The 24,627-nt window shown below is 40.5% G+C and overlaps 1 protein-coding gene across 4 annotated transcripts in view; it reads right to left on the bottom strand.

Annotated features, from left to right (window-relative positions):
- Positions 1-24,627, bottom strand: part of tbc1d1 (TBC1 (tre-2/USP6, BUB2, cdc16) domain family, member 1) — a 55,949-nt gene that overhangs the window by 15,658 nt on the left and 15,664 nt on the right. For 3 of the 4 annotated variants that reach the window (XM_067584594.1, XM_067584595.1, XM_067584597.1), the window contains 12 exons: positions 20,091-20,687; positions 16,281-16,370; positions 16,075-16,179; positions 14,243-14,375; positions 13,017-13,108; positions 12,028-12,144; positions 11,609-11,734; positions 11,221-11,369; positions 10,328-10,588; positions 7,408-7,518; positions 6,835-6,948; positions 6,475-6,608 (listed from right to left, as the gene is read on the bottom strand). In XM_067584594.1, the coding sequence (XP_067440695.1) occupies positions 6,475-6,608; positions 6,835-6,948; positions 7,408-7,518; positions 10,328-10,588; positions 11,221-11,369; positions 11,609-11,734; positions 12,028-12,144; positions 13,017-13,108; positions 14,243-14,375; positions 16,075-16,179; positions 16,281-16,370; positions 20,091-20,687 (2,029 nt within the window). The remainder of the gene's footprint in view (positions 1-6,474; positions 6,609-6,834; positions 6,949-7,407; positions 7,519-10,327; positions 10,589-11,220; positions 11,370-11,608; positions 11,735-12,027; positions 12,145-13,016; positions 13,109-14,242; positions 14,376-16,074; positions 16,180-16,280; positions 16,371-20,090; positions 20,688-24,627) is intronic. The other variant, XM_067584596.1, reaches the window with a different exon arrangement.

The raw sequence follows: 24,627 nt of genomic DNA, 5'->3' as shown, positions 1-24,627 counted from the left end.
GTGCCTCAAACGTCTATGTCTGGATTCATACCTACAATTTTGTGGTTACGTGGTACATGTCTAAACAAAGTGATTCTTGGCAGGATTATAGAGTTGAAAAATAAAGGAGAGGATTATGGGGATGGAAGGCACTACAATTAATCCAGGGTATCATTCTTCAAGTCTTTCATAAGGATTTTTTAATGCTTTAATTTGTTTATAAGTACGAACAAAATAGAGTGAGAAATGGGCAAAATGCAGAACTCAGACAAAATATCAACTAGGTTAAAACTGGAAAGAGGCCGTCTGACCTCCTTTCTCTGTCATTCCATCGGACACTCATACATAATAAAAAGAAAAATGCTAAACATAGATACATTTGACACTGTTGGTTGCAACGCATGCAGAGTAAAAAAAAGTGTTTGTGTGACTCCACCTCAAAGTACAGGGTGGATCCCAAACCTCAAAATACCCTGTGTTGTTTAGAGGAAGGACATAACAACTATCCTGATAGCACTTGCTTCTCTTTCAGTTCATAGGAAGATTAAGTTTGATCTCTCTCTCTCTCTCTCTCTCTCTCTCACACACACACACACACACACACACACACACACACACACACACACACACACACACACACACACCTAACTTGACTTAGGTATGTAAATCTGATGCTTATCTTTCCAAAAACACTTCTGAGGAAAATTAGAAATATGTAAGATATGCAACCCTCTTGCCACTGATACAGTACCAGTTAAAAGTCTAGACACACTTTCTCATTCAAATGAATGGGAAGTTGTGTCCAAACTTTTAAACAAACCTACGCTGACAATAGTGTTCTTTGTGCCAGATGAGATTGACATTAATGTATACCTTTGTGTCTGCGTCAGTGAGACTTTCCAAGATGGCAGAGTCACTATACAAACATGGCTCTTACGTTATGAAAGAAGTGAAGACAAACCAGACACAGCACGCACACGCACATACACACACACACTCAGTGAATTCTCTTAAGAGAGACATGTATTTGTTAGACAAACACAGACTGCTACACCGCTTCAACAAAACTCTACTGAAGAGTTAGCTTTTAGGTGTCATAAATCCACAGACACACACACATGCCCTTATGGGGACTCTCCGATTAAATTACCGATTACATTAATTCCCAGGTCCCTTACCCTAACCTAACCTTATCCATAAGAACTCGAATGTGTGCCTAACTTAATAAAACCATGTCTTAACGCCAAAATAACCACACACACACCCTCTTGCACAAAGTGGCACAATCCACTCCCTGAGTAAACACTCCTACTTAGCCAGAACCAAGCACACACACACGCGCGCACATGTACGCACAAACACAAAGATACACGCGCACTCTCAACATGCAAAGTGGGTCAACAAGACTGGCGCTTTCCTCTGGCGCTGTCTGTGTGTGGATTGTCAACATGACCTTGAGACACCCCCCACCCCCCCCCCCCAACATGCACAATTGACACACCCATGACCTCATGTATGTAAGCATGCACACACACATAAATACACACCCACGTGCTGCATTCAGCCGGCACACTGACCAGCTAAGAGAACTGTTTTTCTAACAGTTGATTGTCTAAATAAAGTTCAGGTGCAGATTTTATTAAAGTTAAGGAGTGATATCATTCCAGCTGTTTGCCTATTTCGTTTCGTTTGAAAAGGAACTTAATGTAATTTGACAGGCTCACACCTAGCTAATTACTTATGAGGAGCACATTCGCTGCAAGGGTGGATAAAAAGGTCACATTAATCCCACATTCCATGTTGCATTCTTAGACCCAAACAACAAAAACAAAATAATAGAGGCAACACCTTATATTGTTACAATTATTACAATGAAATTCATTATTATCTATTATCTTATTATCTGTTTTGAAGGTTATAATGTTAAATTGTTGAGAGATGTTAATTGATCTGTATGGAAATGTCTGTGGCTGAGGTGAGTTCTTAAAGTATCTATAAGTAGAATTTGGAGATTTTAGACTTTGGCACCCCTCAGTGGTCGAATCAAAAAAGACACAGCAGCTGCCAGCAGTGCCTGGCTTTCTGCACACAGTGACTAATATGGAAAATAACCTGTTACTGTAGGTGTCTTTCACTGAGTGTTGGGGGTCTAATAGTGACCACTGTTCCTCTTTGAATTCTCTTTAATGCCCCACGGCCGGTGCTATCATGCGCCCCCTAGGAAAACTAACCGCTTTTCAAATTCTTTCGGTCCTTCTGCTATCAGGCTGCTAAATGCCAACAGTAGTAAGTGAAATGTAGGCCAGTCCTTGTAAATGGTAAACTTGTTGTTTACACCTGACTCGTTACGTCAGCCCATATGTGGCGACCTGAGGGTGTCAGAGTGTGTTGCCTGCTGGTCTTGCTCTTGTACCATGCGTTGACCTATTGTCACTGACATGTTGATGTTGATGCATATGTTTAAATGCTGCTGCTAGACCGAGTTGTATTTATTTTATTTATGTGAACTGGGTAGGCTGTGAAACTGAATTGCCCTTCTGGGATAAATAAAGTTGTCTGAATCTGAATCTGAATCTTTAGTTCAATGCTGTTTCTCTGTCATTATCCAATGCTGACATGATTTTAAGGGCCTTTTCTTTCGGCCTAACCTTCCGGTTAGTTTTGGTTTCACATTGCATGACATACCTACGTCCTGTCATCATCATCTACGTGGGCTGCCACAATCCCTGCCACAATCCCTGATAATGGATAGTAAAACTGTGTCTGACTGTTGTAGGACACTGTAGAGTGTCTGTGTCTTTCTCAATGAAAATCTTTTTTAGAAGGAGGCATCAGACAGATACAGGACGGGGTTTACCCAATATCACTGTAACAAACTGTGCTATAAGCTGACTCAGAGCTTATATGACTCAACAATATACCAACAGCTGTAAAACAAACTAACAAAGAAATTACTTCCTCCCCTCGTTTAACTTATGAGTACCATGTGTGAACATGTTTTTACATGTGCGTATATGGGTCATATATTGCCCTCAAAGAGTTCCTTTCTTTACTGTTTGCTCTTCATACAGACGTTACACTGGAGTTGCAGTGTGACCAACCCAACTATCTCAACTGTCAACACTTATTGTGTCATACATGCTTACACACACACACACACACACACAGTACATATAATTATCAAAAATGCAGGATCTGAAGACGTGCAAGCACAAGCATGATTCCCATCTCTTCACACATACACACACCCACGCTTTTTTATATTTCATATGAGATGAGATAAGACTGGCAATTGACACTTCAAGTTATCTGAGGTTAAATCAATATTACACTATACATAGAACACGTTTTTCTGCTTATATCAATCACACCTCTAAAATATTTGACAGGGCTGTCAATCCCAAAGCAGACCAATTTAGATTATTTTTACTCACCCAGGGCATCCCAGGCTTTTCCTCAAATTCAATTCATTTCAGACCTTTTCAGTCTTTATTGTCAAACATTGCAGTAGCGCTACGGACAAATTTCAACTGATAATATCAGATAGACGTTCACTTAGTTCTGCAAAATGCAAAGCTCCAAAACCGACACAAGATTTCACAAAATTTCACGTGCATGTCAGTCAGTCACATCTTGATAACAATGGAGATACTGTGAATGAGCCAATAATTACTTTTACTTTACATTAAAACACTCTGGTGAACAGTTATGTTGGTAATGACATTGGTTTTCTTGCCATAATATACTTTATAAATATTAACACACTTTCCCCAAGTACTCTTTTGTTGATGCTTCGGAAAACAGAAAAATATTATCTGGGTCTACTTCACCCTGTGTTTTTATGTGTGATTTCTAGATTGAGAAGTCAATTAGCTGTGGATCATATTGATTGTGACACATTGGGAAGAAACAGACAGCAGGTAGAGAGAAACAACTGCCAGCAGAGCGGTAATAATAGCCAATTGAAGTTCATACTGAAGAGATAGAGTGGAGGTAAACTGATCTATTTTCACTCCCTTCCTCTTTTCTAAACACACATGAACAGTCACGTTAGATGAAACAGTGACACAGAGTGGAAAGGCTTTGTCACAGCACCACTGTCTACATGTGGGGCTTTTTTTAATAATAGCGCAGGTGACGAAGCAAATGTGAGTTGTCTCACTCATGCTCTTTCAGTTTGGTAGGATATGAAGCAAAAATGAACACATATGAGCATGCGTGTCTACACAAGGCATTTGACACTGTTGATCATTCATTTTAAATATTTTAAGTAATGTTGGTTTTAGTTCAAGGGCTTATGAATGGTTCCTATCTAATCGGCAGCAGTCAGTGAACTTGGGCACTATTCGTTCAGAGTTGTTACCAATAACTAAGGGTGTTCCACAAAGTTCAATTCTGGGTCCAGTTCTTTTTATAATTTATATTAATCATATTTTTTCATCATTAACTAACTACCATGTATATTTATATGTGGATGATACAATATTGTATTGCATTGCAGACTCTGCACAGCTGGCTGTGGAGAACCTGCAACATTGCTTTTACGTTCTCCAGGCTGCACTTAATGATCTTAAACTTGTATTGAATGCTCATAAAACCAAGTTTATGTTATTCTCTAGAGCTAGAGGTAACAATAGCAAAAACTTTCATATTTCCACTGTACAAGGATCCATTATTGAGAGAGTTACAGAATATAAATACTTTGGTATATAGATAGATGACAAATTCACATTCAAATTTCATACACACAATCTTGACAACAATTAAGCAAAAAGTTGTTTTTCTTTATATAGGAACAGTGTTTTGTAGGAAAAAGATTGTTGAAGCTGTTTTTCTGTATGTCTTGGATTATGGTGATGTGATTTATAGGCATGCCTCTGCTTCTACTCTTAAGCCCTTGGATTCGATTTATCATTCTGCCCTTAGGTTTATTACTGGTGATGTTTATAGCACTCATCATTATATTCTCTACGAAAAGGTTGGGTGGTCTGTCTGAGAGACATGATAAGCATATGTACTTAACTATCTACAAGGCCTTTATTGGGAAGCTGCCATCTTATATCACATCTAAGCTGGACTGGTCCTCTGGACCACATCATACTCAGTCTAATGACTGGCTTTCACTTCAAGTCCCTCAAGTTTTTACTGAGCTCGGAAGATCTGCATTTTGTTTTTCTGCTCCGAACGCCTGGAACTCTTTGTAGAGCACCCTACAAACTGATACTTTAGTAACCCTTGGACATTTTAATCTATGATCACCAACCACTTAACTTCTGTTTGTGCTTCTTTTAATTGATTTGTTTTTATATCTTGTATCCTTAATTAACTGTACTTATCCTTGTTTTAACTGATTATTTTCTTTTATATATGGATCTTTATTATTTTATTATACTCAACATCATTGTAAATGAGGGCGAGCCCTCATTGATTTTCAAGTTTAAATAAAGGTAATATTTACAAGTGTCTTAACCAGGGTCTGCCTTACTTCCTTTGAAGAAGACATGTTTAAGTTTACCACTGGAGCGTGCAGAGTAATCCTAGTCGCAACATCTCACCTGCCAAACCTCTTATACACACAGACCTGCTCCCAAGAACACAAAGCCTGTATCTTTGTTACTTAGGCAAGTAATCTCAAACAGACGTGCTATATTCTTTGATAAACTACGGGCACAAGTCAGTAAGATGACAATGATGATGACGTTATTTATTGTGTCAAACAAGCACTTAGATGAGCAAAATTATGTTTAAGTCTAAAACACTGTCTCAGTGGGCTTTGGGTTTAAGCTTTGCGGGCAGATATCAGTCGTGGGGTTTTCTCTCTAGTTACCTGGGATAATGATCAGATTCCACTCATTTCCTCAGAATTTTTAAAATTGAACAACAAAGAATCATAATTGTGCAATTTGAGCAATTTCTTGCCTGAAAACTACATCAAGTATTTTAATCATTATATATTCCAAATACAGTGTGTTAGTACAAAGGATGTACTAAGAACATACAGTATGTAGGAGAAAATGCATTTACATAGACCAAAAAATTTGTATAATTTGAACTGAAATGCATCATTGCTGCACATTGTTAAAAAATGTTTTATATTTGATGTAACACAGTTGAGGCTATAGATCAGGGATTAAGCAAAGATATCCCATTCAAAGTCATTCCCTGACTATTTATAGTCTAAAAAAGTGCTGCAAATCCTTAGTAAGTCAACATCTTTTTCCAGAAAGCTTGAAGTTATGTTCATTATACACAAGTGTATTCAAAAAAATTGTTACCACACCCTTTACTAACTTTGATGAGGACTCTATTTTGACTTGTCAGACAGAGCAGAAAGGACATTAGGTTTTGGGTACTGCAAAGTAAATAGTAAGGCCTGGAATTTCTTTACAGCTTGCCGGTGACAGAAATGACAAGTCAATATCTTACTTCAAGGGCCAATGATAATCCTTACAAAGAAAAAAACAACAAAGAGTTATATCAGTTTGTGTTTCTTACCGCTGGTTTCAGTGTTTTTCTGAGGTGTAGCGACCCGTAGGAAGATCTGCTGCCTCCAGGAGTGACGGTGGCTGCGTAGAGGGCTTTCCCCTACCGCACATGCTGCACTTGGTGTGGAGAGAGCTGCTACATCACTAAAAAACAAACAAACAAACACACACACACACAGGCAGGTTTACACAATATGCCCTGATAAATATTCATAGTAGTCACACTATACTGTATGCATACACACACACACACACATATATATATAAAAAATACAAGCATAAAATCAGTTATATGAATCTATGAAACAAGGAGCACAGATCACTATGCTTGACACTAACGTGCACGATTATTTGGTGTATGTGTGTGTACCTGCTCTTTGTTTCGGGACAATCATTCTCTTGGACAGGGGCCAGAAATTGAAATTTCAGAAAATTAGGGACAGAGGAGGAGGAGTGGAGACGAGCCCGCAGACCACCCAGAGGACTGAGATGGAGAGATGGAGGTGAAACAGGAGGCAGAGAGGGAATGAAAAGAGAAACTTAGGCCCCGTTCACACAAAGACGTCACTTCGGAGAAATTAATTTCAATTCCATACATTTCAATATAAGGATGTGACTCCTGGCGTTTAGGCGGGTTGTGACATGACTGTGTTTTTGTGTTATAATGCTCAGGTGAGAGAAGAGACGCAGCCTGAATCACCTGTCAAACTGGCAACCATTAAGTCACAAGGGGTCCAGCAAAAACAAATTGGCACTCTTGTCTACTTTTTCATCATTTCTCTCTCCCTGCCTCTTCTTACATGACTAGCATTGCACTGCTACATAATAACATGGAAAAGAAGCCAAAAAGAAGCCATATACTTTTTTAAGTCCACATGAAACAAAGACAAGAGATACTGCATGAGTTGAACTGAAAACCAATGCAGGAATGCAGGATTCTCACCTTCTTTTACTGAGCCTGATCCCAGCAGAAGGGGAGGAAGGATGATGAGGGAGCAGAGGGGATGAAGAGCAAGGAGGAACAGGAGGAAGGGTGGAGTCGGTTGAGACATGTCTGACAATCAGTGCAAATACAGAGAAAAAGAAAGCAAGCAAAGTCAAAGACACTGAACAAGGGTGAAAACAGAAAAAAAGGTGGAAAAAAAAGAGCAAAGAAAATGAAATGAAGAAAAAGGTATTTGGAGGTACAGTAGAGCTGGGAGTACACAGTATATGTTATTTAGGGATGTGAAGAGAGTCCAGTATCTGTATTTGTATTTGTTGAGGCAGCAAAATGATTTGTATTTGTATTCGAATAGAAATGGAAATAGGCGTAACAATCTCATTTTTATTTTTATTACACTTCTAATTTTAGGATAATAAAGTTAAAATAAATGTTCTTCAATAAACTATTGTAATGAAGGAGGGTTCTCACACCAGGTCTCGAATCCCAGTCTCCCAGACAACGGATGACTGCACCGACCACTCAGTCGAAGCTCTGCTCTACCAGACACTCAGACCGAGTGAGTGGAGCAGCAATGTAACCTCACTATGCTATGGGTCCCAACCTGCACGCTGTTATGTTACATGTTTTCTTTTTTCTTCTCGAAAAACAAATAATTTTTAAAATAATCGTATGAAATAATAATCATAATAATATTAACTAATTATAATAATTCGTAAAAACCCTCTATTTGTGCTTTTCCAAACACCGTATTCAGATTCGGCTGCAACCCTGATGTGATTAGATATTGTCTATTTTTTTTGTTTTTTTTACAAACTCCTTGGTTATGGATATAGTTTAAATTCTCTTTTCACCTTCTTGATCATGCTATCCACATTATTTAATTGCATTTTTCTTAGAAAATATATTGTGAGTAGAGCTGCAAAAATCAGTCAAAAATTTGATGATACTAGCTTCTAAAATGTGATAAAATGCAGCTTTTTCTTATCTTAACATTATAGTAAACTATTAAATTGTGACATTCAATTTTATCGGTATTACCAAGCTCTACTTCATAGATATATTAAGCTGACAAAAAAGGCAGAAGAAACAGACTTTGCAGCAGGTTGAAGAGCAGAGGAAATCAAGTTGATAGCCAAAGACCTTTTAGTACATTAAGCTGGCTGTATACTTTAAAGCCCCTTTCACACATGCAGTCTATCCCTGAAATGTTCAGGAACATTTCCTGCATGGGGTCATGTGTGAATGGGATCAGGGATCAATATTCAGGGAAATCTGTACCAATCACCAATTTTCCACCTCAAGACCTTGTAACATTTCATGGAAAATGCCGGTATGGCTGTATTGTGAATGAAAGCAGTAACATTGCAGGGAAGGGGACTTAAAGTGTTATGTCTGTCTGTTGAAAGATGCTTTCACGTGGAGCGAGTGAACCAATCACAAAACCTCGCTGAATAGAGGAGCTATTTTTTGAATGTTTACATATTTTAAATAAAATGTTCACACTCTTTTGTAAATGTTTATTCATGTAACTTTAACAGTATTTCTTTCACAAAGCCATATCGATTGCTCAAAGCTTCATCAGACGCTGAGCCACGCTCAAGCTGATTATTCAAAATCTTCAATCTGATGGAGCTTTGAATGATCGATATGGCTTTATGAAAGCCATACAGTTAATTACTTGAATAAACATTCACAAGAGTGTGAACATTTTATTTAAAATATTTAAACACAAAACAAAAAATATCAATGTTTCCTCTAGTCAAGCAATGGTGCTTGGTGTGACAATATCACAGGATCGTGTTCTGTTTAACATCATCTTATCTTTAATATCACAATCCAAATCATATTCATAACGTTAACTACTCTTATGGATGCAGAGCAAAAGAGACCGCAAACTATTTTTTTTAATTATTGATTTCAAATTCAGTCGTCACTCCTACTGAGTAATGGGACTCAGCAGGCGGACATGCCGCTCTACCAGAAACATCTTTAAATGTAGCTACAGTAGTAACATTTATTCACTGACAAATAGCCTAAACTGTACACACATTGCACTGAAGATCACAGCTAACATTATACTGCTAACTTCATACTCTCTGCTCCGTACGGCAGCCACCTTCACACACCCGCTCTCTTTCTCTCTCAACCAAACTTGCTACACACACAACCTAACCTACCCCTCCCCTCCCCTATCACAACTATTCCGCCATTGCCATGGCATATGTGAAAAGGCGCAGGAAATGTTCCTGAATGTAGCTGCATGTGTAAACAGTTACAATCACCAGCAGTGCCAGAATGGTTGTCCCAGTAATTTACTGAGAACTATGTGTGAAAGAGGCTTAATATGTAGTTCTTTATAACTGATCTATATTGCCCTGTTTCCCTTTGACATTGATACCTTTATCATAGAAGAAACCCACGTATGACACATTCTGTTCAACCACCCATGGCAATGCCTTTATAAAGACTCACGTCTGCAAGTGTAGTTGCATACAAATCAATGATAAACTACATAATTACATAGAAATATATACAGTAAAATACATACTGTATATACACCAAACTTCCCATGTCACCACTTTCTTTCTCACCACTACTTTCTCTTGCTTACCTACTTTCATTCTCCCACTTTCTCTTATAATTCTTATAGAACCAATCCCAAACCTAAAACACATGTTCACTGAAGGTAGTGTTTGACCTCACGCTACCCAGCACAGGACTAGACAGTACACATTAACCGTTCACTGTGTGGTTCTGAAAAGAGGGATAAAAAACCTTGTGCTCCTGGAAAAAAGTTGTTAAATAGCAAGACATGAAAATACTTACCTTAAAGCCTAGGATGACAGGTTACATATTAACTTTATATATACTGTACATATACATATTAACTGTCTACACACACACACACACTCCTTACTTGCTCTGGTGTGGAGTGTCGGTGCTGACAGAGTAGTGTCGTACGAGCTTAGGCTTGGTAGCAGCGGTAGGGTCCTGTGGTGTGTGACTTATTGTGTGCATCGGTGAGTACTCCGCTGAGGAGGGGGTGGGAGGGTGGCTGAAGGTGCTGGCCCTTCGACGGAAGCCCTGCGGCTGAGCGTCCCCGGGTAAAGAGGAGGAGGAAGGAGACTGGGGAAGAGAGGTGTCAAGGCGCTTCAGGTCTCCTGTTGAGTTATGGCACCTGCGGGGTTGACAACAGAAAAAATATAAGCCTAACTTAATCTCATACAAACATTTTTGAATGGACCAGGGCCTCAGGTAGACATTCACTGCTTAAACATGGATTCTCTTGCTCCTCTCGCTCTGGGAAACTCTGGCAAAAGAGAGTCCAGTCCTGATCCAGGACTTTCGATCTAGAGCCAGTACTGTGTGTAGAGGTGAGCCTAACTATCTCTAGTTGGTGCCTCTCCACATTCCTCATTAGTTCTGGCTCATTTCCCACTGGAAATGTGACATTTCACATCCATCAGTTTTTGTAGCCAGGTGTCAGTGCACAACTTTTGACCTCCACCTGACCTTGCAGGTAATGTGCCTTCTTGCGGCAGACACACATTATTTTATGGCTGAGCCCAAGGAGGCTCTGAGAGCTGATGCTACTGTATTGGGGGGGCTGGTCTTAGCTGCTGTTGATAGCTAAGATATAGGAACAGCTGACACCTCCGTCTATCTGAACTCCAGGTCACAGGGGCATTTGTGCCACTGTCGTCATAAAATCTAGGTACAACACATTGAACCGCTGTGGCCATTAAAGCACTGGCTGTTCTGACCAATAATATGAGTCAGTGTGTGGGCATGTTTGTTAAGTGTGTTTACCTGAGTGGGCTGGTGGGTCGCAGCTGGGAGGAGGCTGGGAGGGGGTCATCGTAGCAAGACTGGTCCTGGCTGCTGTTGACAGTACAAATGGAAGAGCTGCTGTCACTTCCTTCACTGTTTTCCCTTTGAGCTCTGGCCTTGCTGCTCCCCTGCCAAGAACAAACACACTAAGTTTACACACATGAATTCTAAATGTCACCAAGGACAACGTACCAGGACACAAACTAAAAGCCACTCATTATATAACACACCACTTAAGAAGTTAAAAATGTTAAGATTCAAAGTAAAAAAACAATTATCTACTGTTTTCTCATGTTACACAAAGTAGAGACACTGTATCACAATCACAAATGCATACTAAAAACCAAGACAGAAAGACTATTGTTACCTTCCAGATGCCCTCCAGGGACTCAGTGAGCGAGCGCTTGGCTCGGCTCTTGAACTGCTCGAGACGCTGCCGACTGCTACTCTGCTGCTGTGCCTCCGCTGGTCCTGGAGCTGCCTCCTCACACACCTGCATGCCCATGGAGAGAGAAACAGAGACAGACAGAGAAAGCAAGACAGTGAGAGAGAGAAAGGGAGATCCTCACAGGTTTAATACTACACTTATGTCTGTGTAAGTGGAAGGGAAAAAATATTTTTCCAGTTTTATCCTATCATCTATCCACTTGATGACTTACTCTGTCATGGAACTGTTGACATTTTGGAGGAAACACAGGACATGAATGTAATGAAGAAAGAAAACAAGCAATAAAAAGAAGAGAGATTGTAATCTTTATGTGCACATAAAATACACACACAAGTTACCTGTTTGCTGTCCCCAGGCAGTGTGTGCTGATGGCTCCTCTGTCTCTCCTCATACAGATTCCTCAAAGATGCCATTATCAGCTCATTTTCTTCCTGGTCACTCTTCGGACGAGCCCTCTGCAACACACAAACACAAAATACTATTTTTTAAAATACAGATTTATTTTTTATTTATTAGTTATTTATTTGTTCAAACCTGGCAATATGGTTATGCAAGGGATATTTTGCAAATATTAATATATGAAAAAATTCCACATTGAAAGCTTTTAGACTGAAAAATAACCATATTGCATCATTTAACTGTACTGGATATGTTGTGCTGTTTTGTGGAGGTTGCTACAACTTCACACCTTCATCCTATAGAGTAACAACCTCCAAAATCAGAAGCCTAAAACAGATTTATGTGTGATAAATAGACCGACTGCACAACAAATTTGTATGTTTTTCTATATTAAGTTCTCATAATGATGTTAGAAATCTGGTACAGCCTAAACTCCTTTGCTGACAGAGACATATTCAGCACCACAGTATTGCAGTTCAGCTACATCACCAGCAGATGTCAGTTGAATCATAGACAAATATTCAAAGGCATTCTTCTCCTCACATGCTTTTAAAATGTCTCCTTTCACTGTACATCAGTATGAAGCAACAATGATGGATAAATATCATCAATAGGTATACGGAGTTAGTTGATTCATTTCCTGTGGTTAATAGAGGTACATGTTCAAATAAATCCACTTGTGTTTCTGCGTAAAGAGATAGAAACATTGAGAGAACCAAAGAGCATAAATAGAGATGAGGTGACAGAAATATTTAAGTCGTGTAAAAATCCCACATGAAAAACTTGTGATTTCAAAGTGACTCAGTCATGTTGTACTTCACCGAAATTTCCAACTGACTGGTTCGTTTCTAGTTTGCAGTCACCTCCAAGGGAATCTAAGGAATTTGCAACCTGCCCCACAGGTGCACAGTCAAAATAAATACATTACCATAGTGTTTTCAAAGACTGACGCTTGCTCCTGGTTGTCAAGAGTGGCCAAGTGTTTCTGAAGCTCCAGCTTGGTTTTAGATGGGTGCAGACCTGAAAACAAACACAGAATAAAAACACTGTAGACAATGCTAGTCTCACATCAGATTAGTTTTACATAAAGTATGTGTATGTTCATAGGGTACAGCAGGTACTGAGGGTCACTGGTGTTCCCTCATATATACCATGTTTCCTAGTGCAGCCGCATAATGTCGACTATGACCTTATGCCTTTAGGATGCAGTTATCTATATAATTAAAAAATACTCTGACAAAATTGAAGGCCTTGTTATTGTGGGAATGTAAACATACAAAATCAACCTGTCCTCAATCAGCTTATCAACACTGCTTTAATTTTCCACAGTCTTCTTATTTACTAAAAGGCTTGTCCAGATAAGCTTTTTGCAAAATCTATACCTGGATATTACTTATCTTTCAGCACTTATGATCATAAGACCTGTTCTGACAGGAAAACTTTACCAGCCACAGTGACTGATACATCATGACATTCACAAAACACAGATTATTTTACTGAAACATTAAACATTATAGTACCACTACCCCATATTTTCAGAGCACCAGCACCCAAACTCAAGATGTTGCTGAATGCTTCCGCTAAATTTTAGATGTCTTATTTTTTCTAAATACTCTGAGTGAGCTGGATACCTGGTTTGTCCTTGCAATGTGAAAACCAGCAACTGTGAAATAGCATGAATACTAGAGTACACAAACACACATGCAAAAGTGCCAAGAAGATTATTTCCTACGTAACTTGTGCTGTCACACGAGTCAGATGGCTTTGTAACATTTGTTGTGTGTGTGAGGGTTTTGATGAGTGTGTGTCAGCTAACATGAACTGTTTCAACTACATCAGTCCTTTTCCATCTTTTATCCATCTAATTCACATGAAATGTCAATTTGTTGAACATATTTTATTGTTATTCATAACGCTATAATAAAATAGTTAATTTATTCACCAGATTTAAAATGGGAAATGTCATGTGCACTAGCTGAACAAAACAGATTTTGTCCTTCAGGCGTATGTAAATGTATAAAATTGCCTTATTACAATGATTTTTATCTTCTTCCCAGACAACAGTGTAAATATCAAACTAATTATAATTTGAAAATGTTATTAATTTGCCTGACTTTTCCAGACACATACAGTAACTCAGGGACAGTTTCCTACCTTCTATTCTCTCACACAGTCTGTGGAGCTGCTGCATGGGGCAGCTGTCACACTGCTGGCTCTGGGTCTTTGCATTTTGCTGCAGGGCTGCTACAGAGAACGCCTGCTTCAAAGTCAGCATGATCTCATCTACCTACAAGAGCAGAAAACAATCCTTGTATTTTTTTTTCTCCCACAAGCCATCCCTCATTGTATGACCTTTCCATAATTTGTCAGTGCATTTATCTTTTTTTTTCTCCTAGTGTGAATTCACATCTTCCACAATCTGAACAAATCTATTCTTAAACAAAGGACTCATACATTTTGAATATTTAGGAACCTTTTTGTTACTGCATACAAAGCTCCACTTTCCTGTTATATAAGAAATTTCAATAATGTCAGTAGGGAATCTGGGCCTTTTGCAGACATGAGCACATGGCTAAAATGTTATGGAGTAGAAAATAGCTAGAAAAAAATCACTATACACGCTACACAACAATGAGAAGATTGTCTAGCTTACTTTGGCAGCAGTGACAGACTTGTAATTACTAATGTTTGCTGTAGCAGACTGAATGACTCATTATTTCAAGCATCAAGTTTCAATCTAATATAAGCTAATCACACAGCAACGTTAGCTGACTATTATACAGCACAGTACATTCATCTAATGTCCAAGACCATTTTGTACACCATGACTCAGTGGAGCACAGATGCACTCATCTTTCAGTCATAGGTCTAAAGAATTAGAGCTGCGTTTCATCTTGACTGACAGAAAACAACACGAAATCAGCTTTATACATTATGGTGCTCAAAATGAAATTCAACGCAATCTTGCGAAGTGCTAAATTAAATATTGATATCGATACTGATCAAATATTAAGACAGAGTGGGAAGTAGTGATATGGAAATATAGATACATATAACATTAGTTACAGGAAATACACATAATGTTCAACTTTACATTGTATTCAGATGAAAGGAGAGGTTCACAATTGTTCTGTTTTAAAGCATAAAAGGTCACGTATCAATATAAACACTGAAACAGGTTTTTCTCGCTGTTCATACTGGCCATCAGAGAGCTTTTGATGGAAGTGAAATCCAGTCTTGTTTTGACTCAAGAGTTGATCTGAAACTAAGGCCTCAGCAGTCTGGGTTAGTCAAATAAAGTCCATTATCCATTAACACCTTGGACAAGCTGAGATTCACACCCACTTCACACAATTATTGGCCAGCTGTGCGAAGGTAAGAAAGGAGTCAGTGTTCCAACTTCTCTCTCTAGCTCTCCTTTTTCATTCATGACACAACTATTTCTGTCACTTTTCACGTGAACAAACAAGTGCAAAACTATGACTGCCTTCCAGGAGAGACTGTCTGTAATCTCTGTATTTAAACGATACTGCACCTCCTCCGCCCCCCTTCTCTGTGACGGTCAGCTTTTCACTGTGCTTTTGAGTGAAGTAGTTTGGAACGACCATAAACATGTTTGATTTCCATCGTTTTTGCATGAAATAGGGACTGTGGACTTTGCCCCCCATTACTTACATTATAAACACATTGGGAAGGGATCTTTAAATGTCCAGTAAGAACAGGAGGAATGATGACAGCAAGCAAAACCCGTTTCAATCTTCATATGGGCACCTGATTATTCTTTTAAGACAGACTTGAAAAACTGTGAACCAATCCTTCAACAATTATACAAAGGCCGTTTCTATAAATGTATTAGAAATGAATGAATGAATTCAACCAACTGTGGCAACTTTGATTTATGCCTTGCTAACTGTGTTATTTTCTAAAACTATGAATGGGAGCAGTAAATGCACAAAAAAGTGAGAATGCACATAACACCATCTCACCAGTGATTCATCTGTACACTGGAAGACATAGCAAACAAAGTGGCAGCTCCCCCCTTCCACCGTCTCCCTGCAAATGAAGCCAAAGTGATCCACGTGACGAATACCCTGGAGAGAGACGATCAGTGTGTTTTAGGACTCAGAATAGGTTTACAATCACACAGAACCATAAAACAGACACTTTTGTATAGATGCCCAGAGCTTCATACCTGTGAGCAGAAGGAGATTTCCCTGAAACTCTTCTCTATGGCAACTTTCTTAGTGTCTGGACTAACCAAGAAGATCTGCGACCTGCCCACCTACAACACAAAAAAACAAACAAAGACGATGCAGTTAGACTCTTGTATGTTGATTGACATAAGCTTCTACTCTGTAGTGTGTGCTTCTGTGTGTGGTGAGGTTTGTGGTTTAACACCAATAATGAACCTCACAGACCAGACTAGTTATGAGCCATGTCTTAATTTCTCTCTATCAAATTAGACATCTGGCAGGAAAGTCTGTATCAATTAATTTGTTCCTCAGTGAGCTGGGTTTGATAAACCATTACATGATATAGAAGGAAGCCTAAAGCTTTTTTAGCTCTTTTTACTCATCCTATTTGTCAAATGACACAGTTTGATTTCCTGTCTCCTCAAAAAATACCAATGAATTTAAGGACAGTTCCGCTTTAGGGGTTATTCCATTTAAAACATCGTCAGGACATGAGTCACTATCACTCCTAAGCCCTAAGTGGGTGAAACAAGCAAGTGGTTTCATGTCTGTTAAATCTCAAGCTCTGTGACGCGGAGATATTCTCCTCTCCAGAAAAATCCCCCTTCCGCTATATAAAATATAAATCATATCAGTCTTTCAAGAGGACAACTGGGATTTAATATGTCTTCAAAATTGAGGAAAAAAAAGTGATGATGTCACCAGGATGAGGTCATTCTGTCTGTCTGTCCGTGTCAGCAGCAGCAGGATGTATCATCAGTGTCAATGCTATGTCTGTATCTGCTGAGGGGGAAAGCGACAGGCCCTGGTGGTTCCTGTGCCAGTAGTGACCATTTCCTGTTCAGAGCACAAACAGGAAACTCTTGTTGGCAGAAGGTCCCTGCGGTCAAGTAAAGGCCAATTAGGAGAGCGTGACTGAGCTCATTTTGAGCAGCAGTCAGCATTTGTGGAGTTGATCTCCCGTGGCCAGAAGACAGCCTACAGGGAGGAGGTGATCGCCCTGGAACAGTGGTGCAAGGATAACCACCTCTCCCTGAACATCTCCAAGACAAAGGTGATCATTGTGGATTACAGGAGGTAGAGGGGCACTAACCCGCCAGTCACCATCAACAGCACAGTGGTGGAAAGGGCGAGTAATTTCAAATATCTGGGAGTCAACATCCACAAGGACCTGACATGGGCTAGCCACACCACCACTGTTGTTAAAAAAAGGCCCAACAGCATCTGTACTGCCTCAGGCGCCTAAACAAATTTGACCTGAGGTCCCAAATCCTCAGGGGCTTCTATCTGGGCACCATAGAGAGCCTGGTGACAGGCTATTTCATCACCTGGTATGGCAGCTGTACCAGAATGGACCGCAAGGCGCTGGGGAGGGTGGTGCACATGGCCCAGCACATGACCGGGTGTGAGCTGCCCAGCATGCAGGAGCTGTACACCAAGCGGTGCCTCAGGAAGTCCCTGAGGGTCATTAAGGACCCAGCTCACCACACCGCAACCTGTTCTCCCTGATGTGTGCAAGGAGGAGATACAGGACTCCCAAATCACGCACCAGCAGACTGAAGAACAGCTTTTTTCCTCAGGCCATAAGACTCCTTAAAGAGGCCATATTATGTAAAACTTTTTCTGTGCTTGTGCATATGTATATGCATTTCTGATGTGCCAACTAAGATACAAACTGTGAAATAAGACAACCCAGTCAGTTTGGTGTGGGCTGACGTGCTCCATCACATCACATCCATCACATGGGTCAAAGCTAAACTAAGCTAAGTTAAGGGCAAAAAATTTGCACCTATAGCGGGTCTGGACCGGGGGACAGAGCCACTTCTTGCCAACAGACAGCTGCTGAGCCCAGGCGAGCTCTGTAGAAGAGACAGCAGAGCCTAAGAGTCCTGCGTTGCAGCTGCTGCCTTCTGGAGGAATAAACACCTGATTCTGCTCTGATCCAAAGCAGTTTACTGGCAGAGGTTTTTTACATTTTTGGGATTAAGTGGATTTATCTTCAGTCTTGCTTCTCAACCTAGCCAGAGCTCAGTTAACACCGGTGTCACACACCACCTCCGCTGCTGTCATTAATAATAAACATCCTAAATGCCGGTGAGTTCATATAATTTTAAAGATACACAGACAGTATGTAGATATCTATGTGTATAAACAATAACGTTGCTGCCCCATTTATGCCTTTAGATGACGTTATTTGGAGTGTGGACGGAGTAGCTACAATGTTAGCATAGCTCTGATTCATCTGAACTCCATTAAAAAAAACATGCATTTTAAAAGTTGTTTGTCATCTTGACCTGATAAAGGATGAATTCAGGCTTTTTTAAATCAACATCCGATCCATTTATTGCAATACAGCAGAATCTAAGTTTATTCACAGTCAAACCAGCTGTTCTGAACGGGGCTGTTTAGACAGGATGAGAAGGCTGCTGTGGCGCTTGATCCTTGTGGTGTTTTGACCAAAGCATGTCAGATACATTTTATTAAGACCCCAGGGAACTGTGTTCACTTGTGGAAAAGGGGTATAATATGGCCGCTTTAATAAACAACACACCACGCACAAAAGTACAATCAAACCATCTGTGCAATATCTGATTAATGATTGTATTTGCACTTTTTATTGCTTTTATAACCTTTATTGCTATTTATATTCTATTTTTTATATTCATGAATTATAGTGTACTTGTAAACAACCAGAGTGACAATGAATCTTGAATCTTGCTCATGCTGAGTCATTAGGGGATGTACATTTTTGTGTCTCTTCTGTTCTCTCTCTTTTTTTGTCCTTTATGAGCAACTGTGTATGAGGACTTAAAATTTAAGGATTCCAAAATTGCACATTCCTGCCTATAAAGTACCCTTCTTATTTTTGACAAAGACGTCAGATGAACCTTTGTGTGTGAGCTGGCACGATTTAAAATGAGAAGTGTTTGTGATCATCTGAAAAGCAGTGTGCTTTGCAATTTTCTTCTGTATAAAAACCATTCTCATACAGTAGTTTAAACTTTGAATCAAAGTTTTCCAAGCCAATACACTGGGTATAAATATAATGCAAAGATGTTATGTGATGTGGGTATGAACCAGAAGTGGACATCAGGTCATGTGGCATCTGAATCTGTTTAAAATGCTACTAATGTAGAATCATCCTTAACAGAATGATTTTTATGTTAAGAAACTAAATTTTAGGTAGGTTGGTATATTAAAAATTGTTTTAGGGTAATTTCAATATTGCCAAAAAACAGTCATGCTTTTGAGTTCTGCCTCAGCTCTCTTCATATTTCCTGCATTTGCACTAATTGAAATGATCCACCACAAGAATGGTGATCAATTATTCTCCACACTGAAAAACTTGTAGCTCTACAAGCCTACAAGGACTGACATGCAAGTACGAAGCATGACACTGCTGCACAACCCAAAACAGATTTTTCATTCTGTGGCTAAAAGGCGACGTCCTGAGGAGGAGCTGTGTGGTTGTCATATCCTACATTTACATTTACTGAAACTAGATCACGCTGAGCAGTAAAACAGATATTTACTTTTTATTTGTAATTATTGCTATTGTAGCTTTATTAGGTATAAAAAATCTGAAATATGATACTGTCTAATTAAGATCATGGCTATTGTCTTTTTCACTGAGATAGATCAGCAAGTCCAAAGAGTTATAATATATCAGTATTCCACTACTAAGATGAGGAAAATTAAGCTACATCTATGACTGTTATTTTAAAATCAGTGTAGTATTGAATATGAAATTCTGGCAATGGCAGTCGAGTAAACCTGCTATGTAATGAATGTCCATTTATGAAAATCACCGTGAACAGCATGGTCCTGTTCTCCTGCAGGCTGGTGGGCTGTACTCCTGGTGAGCGGGTGTGTGCATCAGTAGTGTTGGCGTGAGAGATCTCTGGAGAGAGCCCATTCTCATCCAGGGCCTGCAGAGAGGGGAAGCTGGGGTCTCGTTTGAACAGGACGGGGCGATTCCCAGTGGTGGGACTTCCTGCAGCACCATTACCTACGGCAACACTCCCGAGACCGTTGGATTGGAAGGCTAACGCCCTCTTCAGCCCACCCACCAATCCCCCGCTACTTCCTCCTTTATCAGTCGTCCCTGAGCCATGCAACTGGCTAAACTTCTCAATGCACTCATCAATAAGGGCGGGAGGGGCTTTCTTGTGAGCAACACTCACACGGCCACAAAACAGCACCTCGAACTTCTTGGCAAAGGCTGTCGGTGACACAGCAGCAGCATGTGCTGCAGAACTTGTCGTTGTGGAAAGAGAAGAAAAGTTGAGGCATGTCTCTGACGGTTCAGTGCCTCCAGACCCTGTTGAAGTTTTGTTGGATGTGGTGTCATTGCTGCGTGCGGAGCTCTTGCCAGCCTGCCTCAGCGTACTGATGATCTCAGGGACCTGGAGAGATAGCGAGAAACAGATAAGAAGTTGTAACCACTGTAATGACATGTCATTTAGCTGGTCAATGTACATTTTTTATTAATTGCCCTAATGGAGATCTATGGAGGAAATGTGAGAGTGTCCATGTGTTATATGACCTCATCCATTTGAGTGTAAGATAAGACCATCAACCTTTAAAACACTGTGCTCAGTTGTTTACTAAGAACGTCAGGCATGACAGGTTGTGACACAACAAGCCTAAAGTAAAAGGAAAGTACACCAGATCTGGGATCTGATCCCACAAACAGAGGAAATTTATCCAAACAAATCAACACAGCCAGTTAAACTGTTTGTGTTTCCTGCAACATGACAAAAAGACATACGATTGCAACAGATTATCTGAAGTATCTGAAGTTCTACATTTGGGACCAACATATCATATAAATACTTTGAACATACTTCACCCACATGTCCAAAAACATTATCATTGTTATAGGCATGACAATAATCTTCCTAAAACTAGAGCTGCAATGATTAGTCGATTAATCAATCGAAAAAAAATTAATTGGCATTTATTTAGATAATAATAATTTTAGTTATTTTTATGGAAAAATTCCATATATTTCCAACTTCCAGCTTCTCAAATGCAAAGATTTTGCGCATTTTTCTGTTTTATATAGTTGGAAATTTAGTATCTTTGGGTTTTGGATTGTTGGTTGGACAGAACAAGACGCTTAAAGACATCTTATTTGGTTGTGGAAAATTACACCAGGCATTTATCATCATTATTAATTAATCAAGAAAATAATCTGCAGATTAATCAATAATGAAACTAATCATTCATTGCAACCCTTCATTAAACCTTCATGATCTAAATTTTGGTGGGGAAAACGCTGCAGTAATGAAGAATACATGTAATTTGTACTGGATGGGCTACAACGGTATGGTCATTGGTGTGTTCCTTAAATCATGCTCTAGACACACCTCACAGCTGCATATGACACCTACCTGGGCTTAAAGAGGTACTGCACACTAAAATTTGTTTTTTGAGCTGTAAACTAAATTATATGACTGCACTGTAATGAAAGTGTAAATATTGACATTGACACCAAATTTATAAAAATTCGCATTTCATGGTTTGCATTCGCAATGCATGGGTTGAAAATGGCTCAACCTGTCATCTGCCCGTTTGGGAGGTCTCTACATCATGAAATTTATATAAATGGTAGAATGATCACAGCCACGTCCCTCAGCCCCGCACTCATTTTCAAATATATGTTGAGTGAGACAGTTTTCACTTCATGAGCTAACTGTGGTGCTGGCCTGCTGGAAGAAATCTCTCCATCTGCGACTGTCCGTGGGAGGAAGAGCTGCTGGCACCCACAAAAACAACAGAAATCCTCCTTGCATCTTGCCCTGCAGTTCTTCAACTGTTGGATCCTGCATTTACCAGCTGGTAAAATCTTGTTTTAAAATGTTAAAAGGCAGTGTAACCAGAACTCCACCGAAACTATCTGTCCTGTCTGTCAGCTAAACCTGTCTGCTGCTCCGCAGCACCCACAGTTTCGGCGGAGCTGCTCCACAGCAGACAGGTCCTGTCAGCTGAACCTGAGCAGAGCTGCAAACCTGCAGGAACAGACAGCTGGAGAGTTGAAGAGCTACAGGACGAAATGCGAAATGACTCCTGGCTCGTGTAAATGTCATTGCACTGTTTGTCTTCCTTTCATTATTATTATGTCACTGAACTACTCCTTCCTCTCACAGCTTATGATTAAAATATTATCCAAATGATTTAGCTGTTGTTTTTTACCTAGGCTAGTCTGCAAATAAACAGATATTTAGGGGTTAAATGACGACAGACTAGAACAAACAGACCACAACTCAGGGCTCTCACTCACACAAAAATCCTTCTTTGTAGCCACTCTTTCCATTACTAACACATGATTTCCATGACCATTTAAACAGTCTAACACACGGCTTGTGCCAGTTTTAAAGACATACAAGCAATGGAGACACAGGAGCATGCTGTTTATGCTCCCAGCAGTCTTAATGTCACACAAATGTGGCTAAATACACAGCTTCCATTTGTTGTTATTGTAAGTCAACTGAAATCATAAAACCTGGTTTGATAAAAGACACAAATCAGCTTAAGTTTTGTGTGGTACACTTTGAAAGCAGGGGTAGCAGAACAAAGACATGTCTCTAACGAAAGAACTGTTGTGGCTCATTGTCAACCAAAGTGAAAACAACAGTAAAATCCTTGCACCACAAGTTCCTTTTGGGTGCACATCATTATGGTCTGTCTGTCTTTGACTAAATACATCCATACACATAACACTGATGACCCATATTATGTTTCATAAAATACATTCTAGGGTTGGGCAATATGTCAAAATTTTTCAACCAGGTACCAACAACCAACACTTGCCAATATATTCGTGCCAGTGGCTGTGTGGTGCAAGCGCGGGCGTGTGCAGGGGGGGTTCTATTTTGTATGGGCTTCGCCCTCTATGGCTATCGCTTGTGGGTTTATCCCTCGCATGCCCCTGCAGCACTGGGTTTAGCTTTATTCCACACCCACCTGTGTGATGGGCCCCACTCACGGTCTCATCTCGCGTATAAATTGAATTGAGACCGAAGAATGTCTTTGAAGAAAGCAAGCAAGATCCAAGTGTGTCCAGTATGCCAGACCGGCTACATCATAAGCTTTGACCTGCACGGCTGTGAAGCATGCCTGGGACCAGAGCATGCCGGCCTGGCTTTCCCATCATGCCCATACTGCACTCTCCTCCCTCAGGTTGAGAAGCAGTGAAGAGTGGACACTTTCACAGCTGCAGCTGAGGATGCGTGGCCAATACAGGACTCGTACCAGGTCGACGAAGCTCTGGACATCCTGGACCCTCTCAATGGGCCGGACTCGGGCAACTCTGCCCCTTCCGTCCATGGATTATGCGGGTCACTCCTACCTTCCCTCCCGCCGGCGGAGGAGCTGGAGCTCAGCAGCAGCTTGTTGGGTGCACCCCAGGGGTCCCTGGGGTCCCTTTCTCCACTTCAAACTCCCTGTCAGCGATAGGCCGTCTCCCAGAGATCATCAACCAGCCACCTATAAAGATATTACAGTACCACTGGTGCAGGAAGCTGCTCCCCCTGGACGAGATGAGTGTGGATTTTCTGGTCCAGATGAGATCCTGTGTAGCCTCGCTTTCCCACCATCAGGAAATATCAAGAGGGGGGCAGCGGCAGAGTGTAGAAACATGAAAGCACCTTTCTCCACCTATGTCCCCATCACCAAAGTCAAAGTTTTCACTGACCTCAGCCTCCCTCCTGTTCCTTCTCTAGAGACCAATCTAATGGCTTATTTCGGTGTGTGACATGCCAACATGGTAGCTGGATGATGGCCGATATCGCCATTCTCTAAGGACCAGCTGACTGCCAGCCTATCGGACCAGGCTCATCAATGCGCCTTCCAGGCAGCAGCAGCCAACAACATCTCCCTGCTGGCTTTCTCGCTGACGAAGTTGGCTGCTCAGACAACAGAGCTGCCTCAGGAACAGGCATTAGAGATCAGCTGCCAGCGCTATCCTCACTCTCTGTGCCTCCATTGCTGTCCCCCAAGCACAGATTGCAGCTTGGCAGGCAATGATACAAAGGAACTTTTGGCTTCAGCAGTCTCCCATCCCTGAGGCATTGAGGAAAGACCTCCTTGAGGTGCCCATCAGCCAGCCTCATCATCACACACATGCTCTCTCTCTCTCTCTCTCTCAACCGCACACTCGCTATGCACTGAGCTATCCCTTAGAGGAGCTACACTACTTGTATAACACTATAGTAAGATATTTAAAACCGTACAAAAAAATCACTCCCCCCAAAAAACCGAACAATTGCCATACTCAGTTAGTGATCTTTATTCTACACAGCTGAGACACTATGTGCTGTTGATTCAAACCCTTTTCCTGAT

This window comes from Thunnus thynnus, chromosome 3 (assembly GCF_963924715.1).
Source record: "Thunnus thynnus chromosome 3, fThuThy2.1, whole genome shotgun sequence".
Taxonomy (NCBI): Eukaryota; Metazoa; Chordata; class Actinopteri; order Scombriformes; family Scombridae; genus Thunnus; species Thunnus thynnus.
Note: the sequence above shows the minus strand (reverse complement) of the source record. Positions and strands in the feature narration are given on the sequence as shown.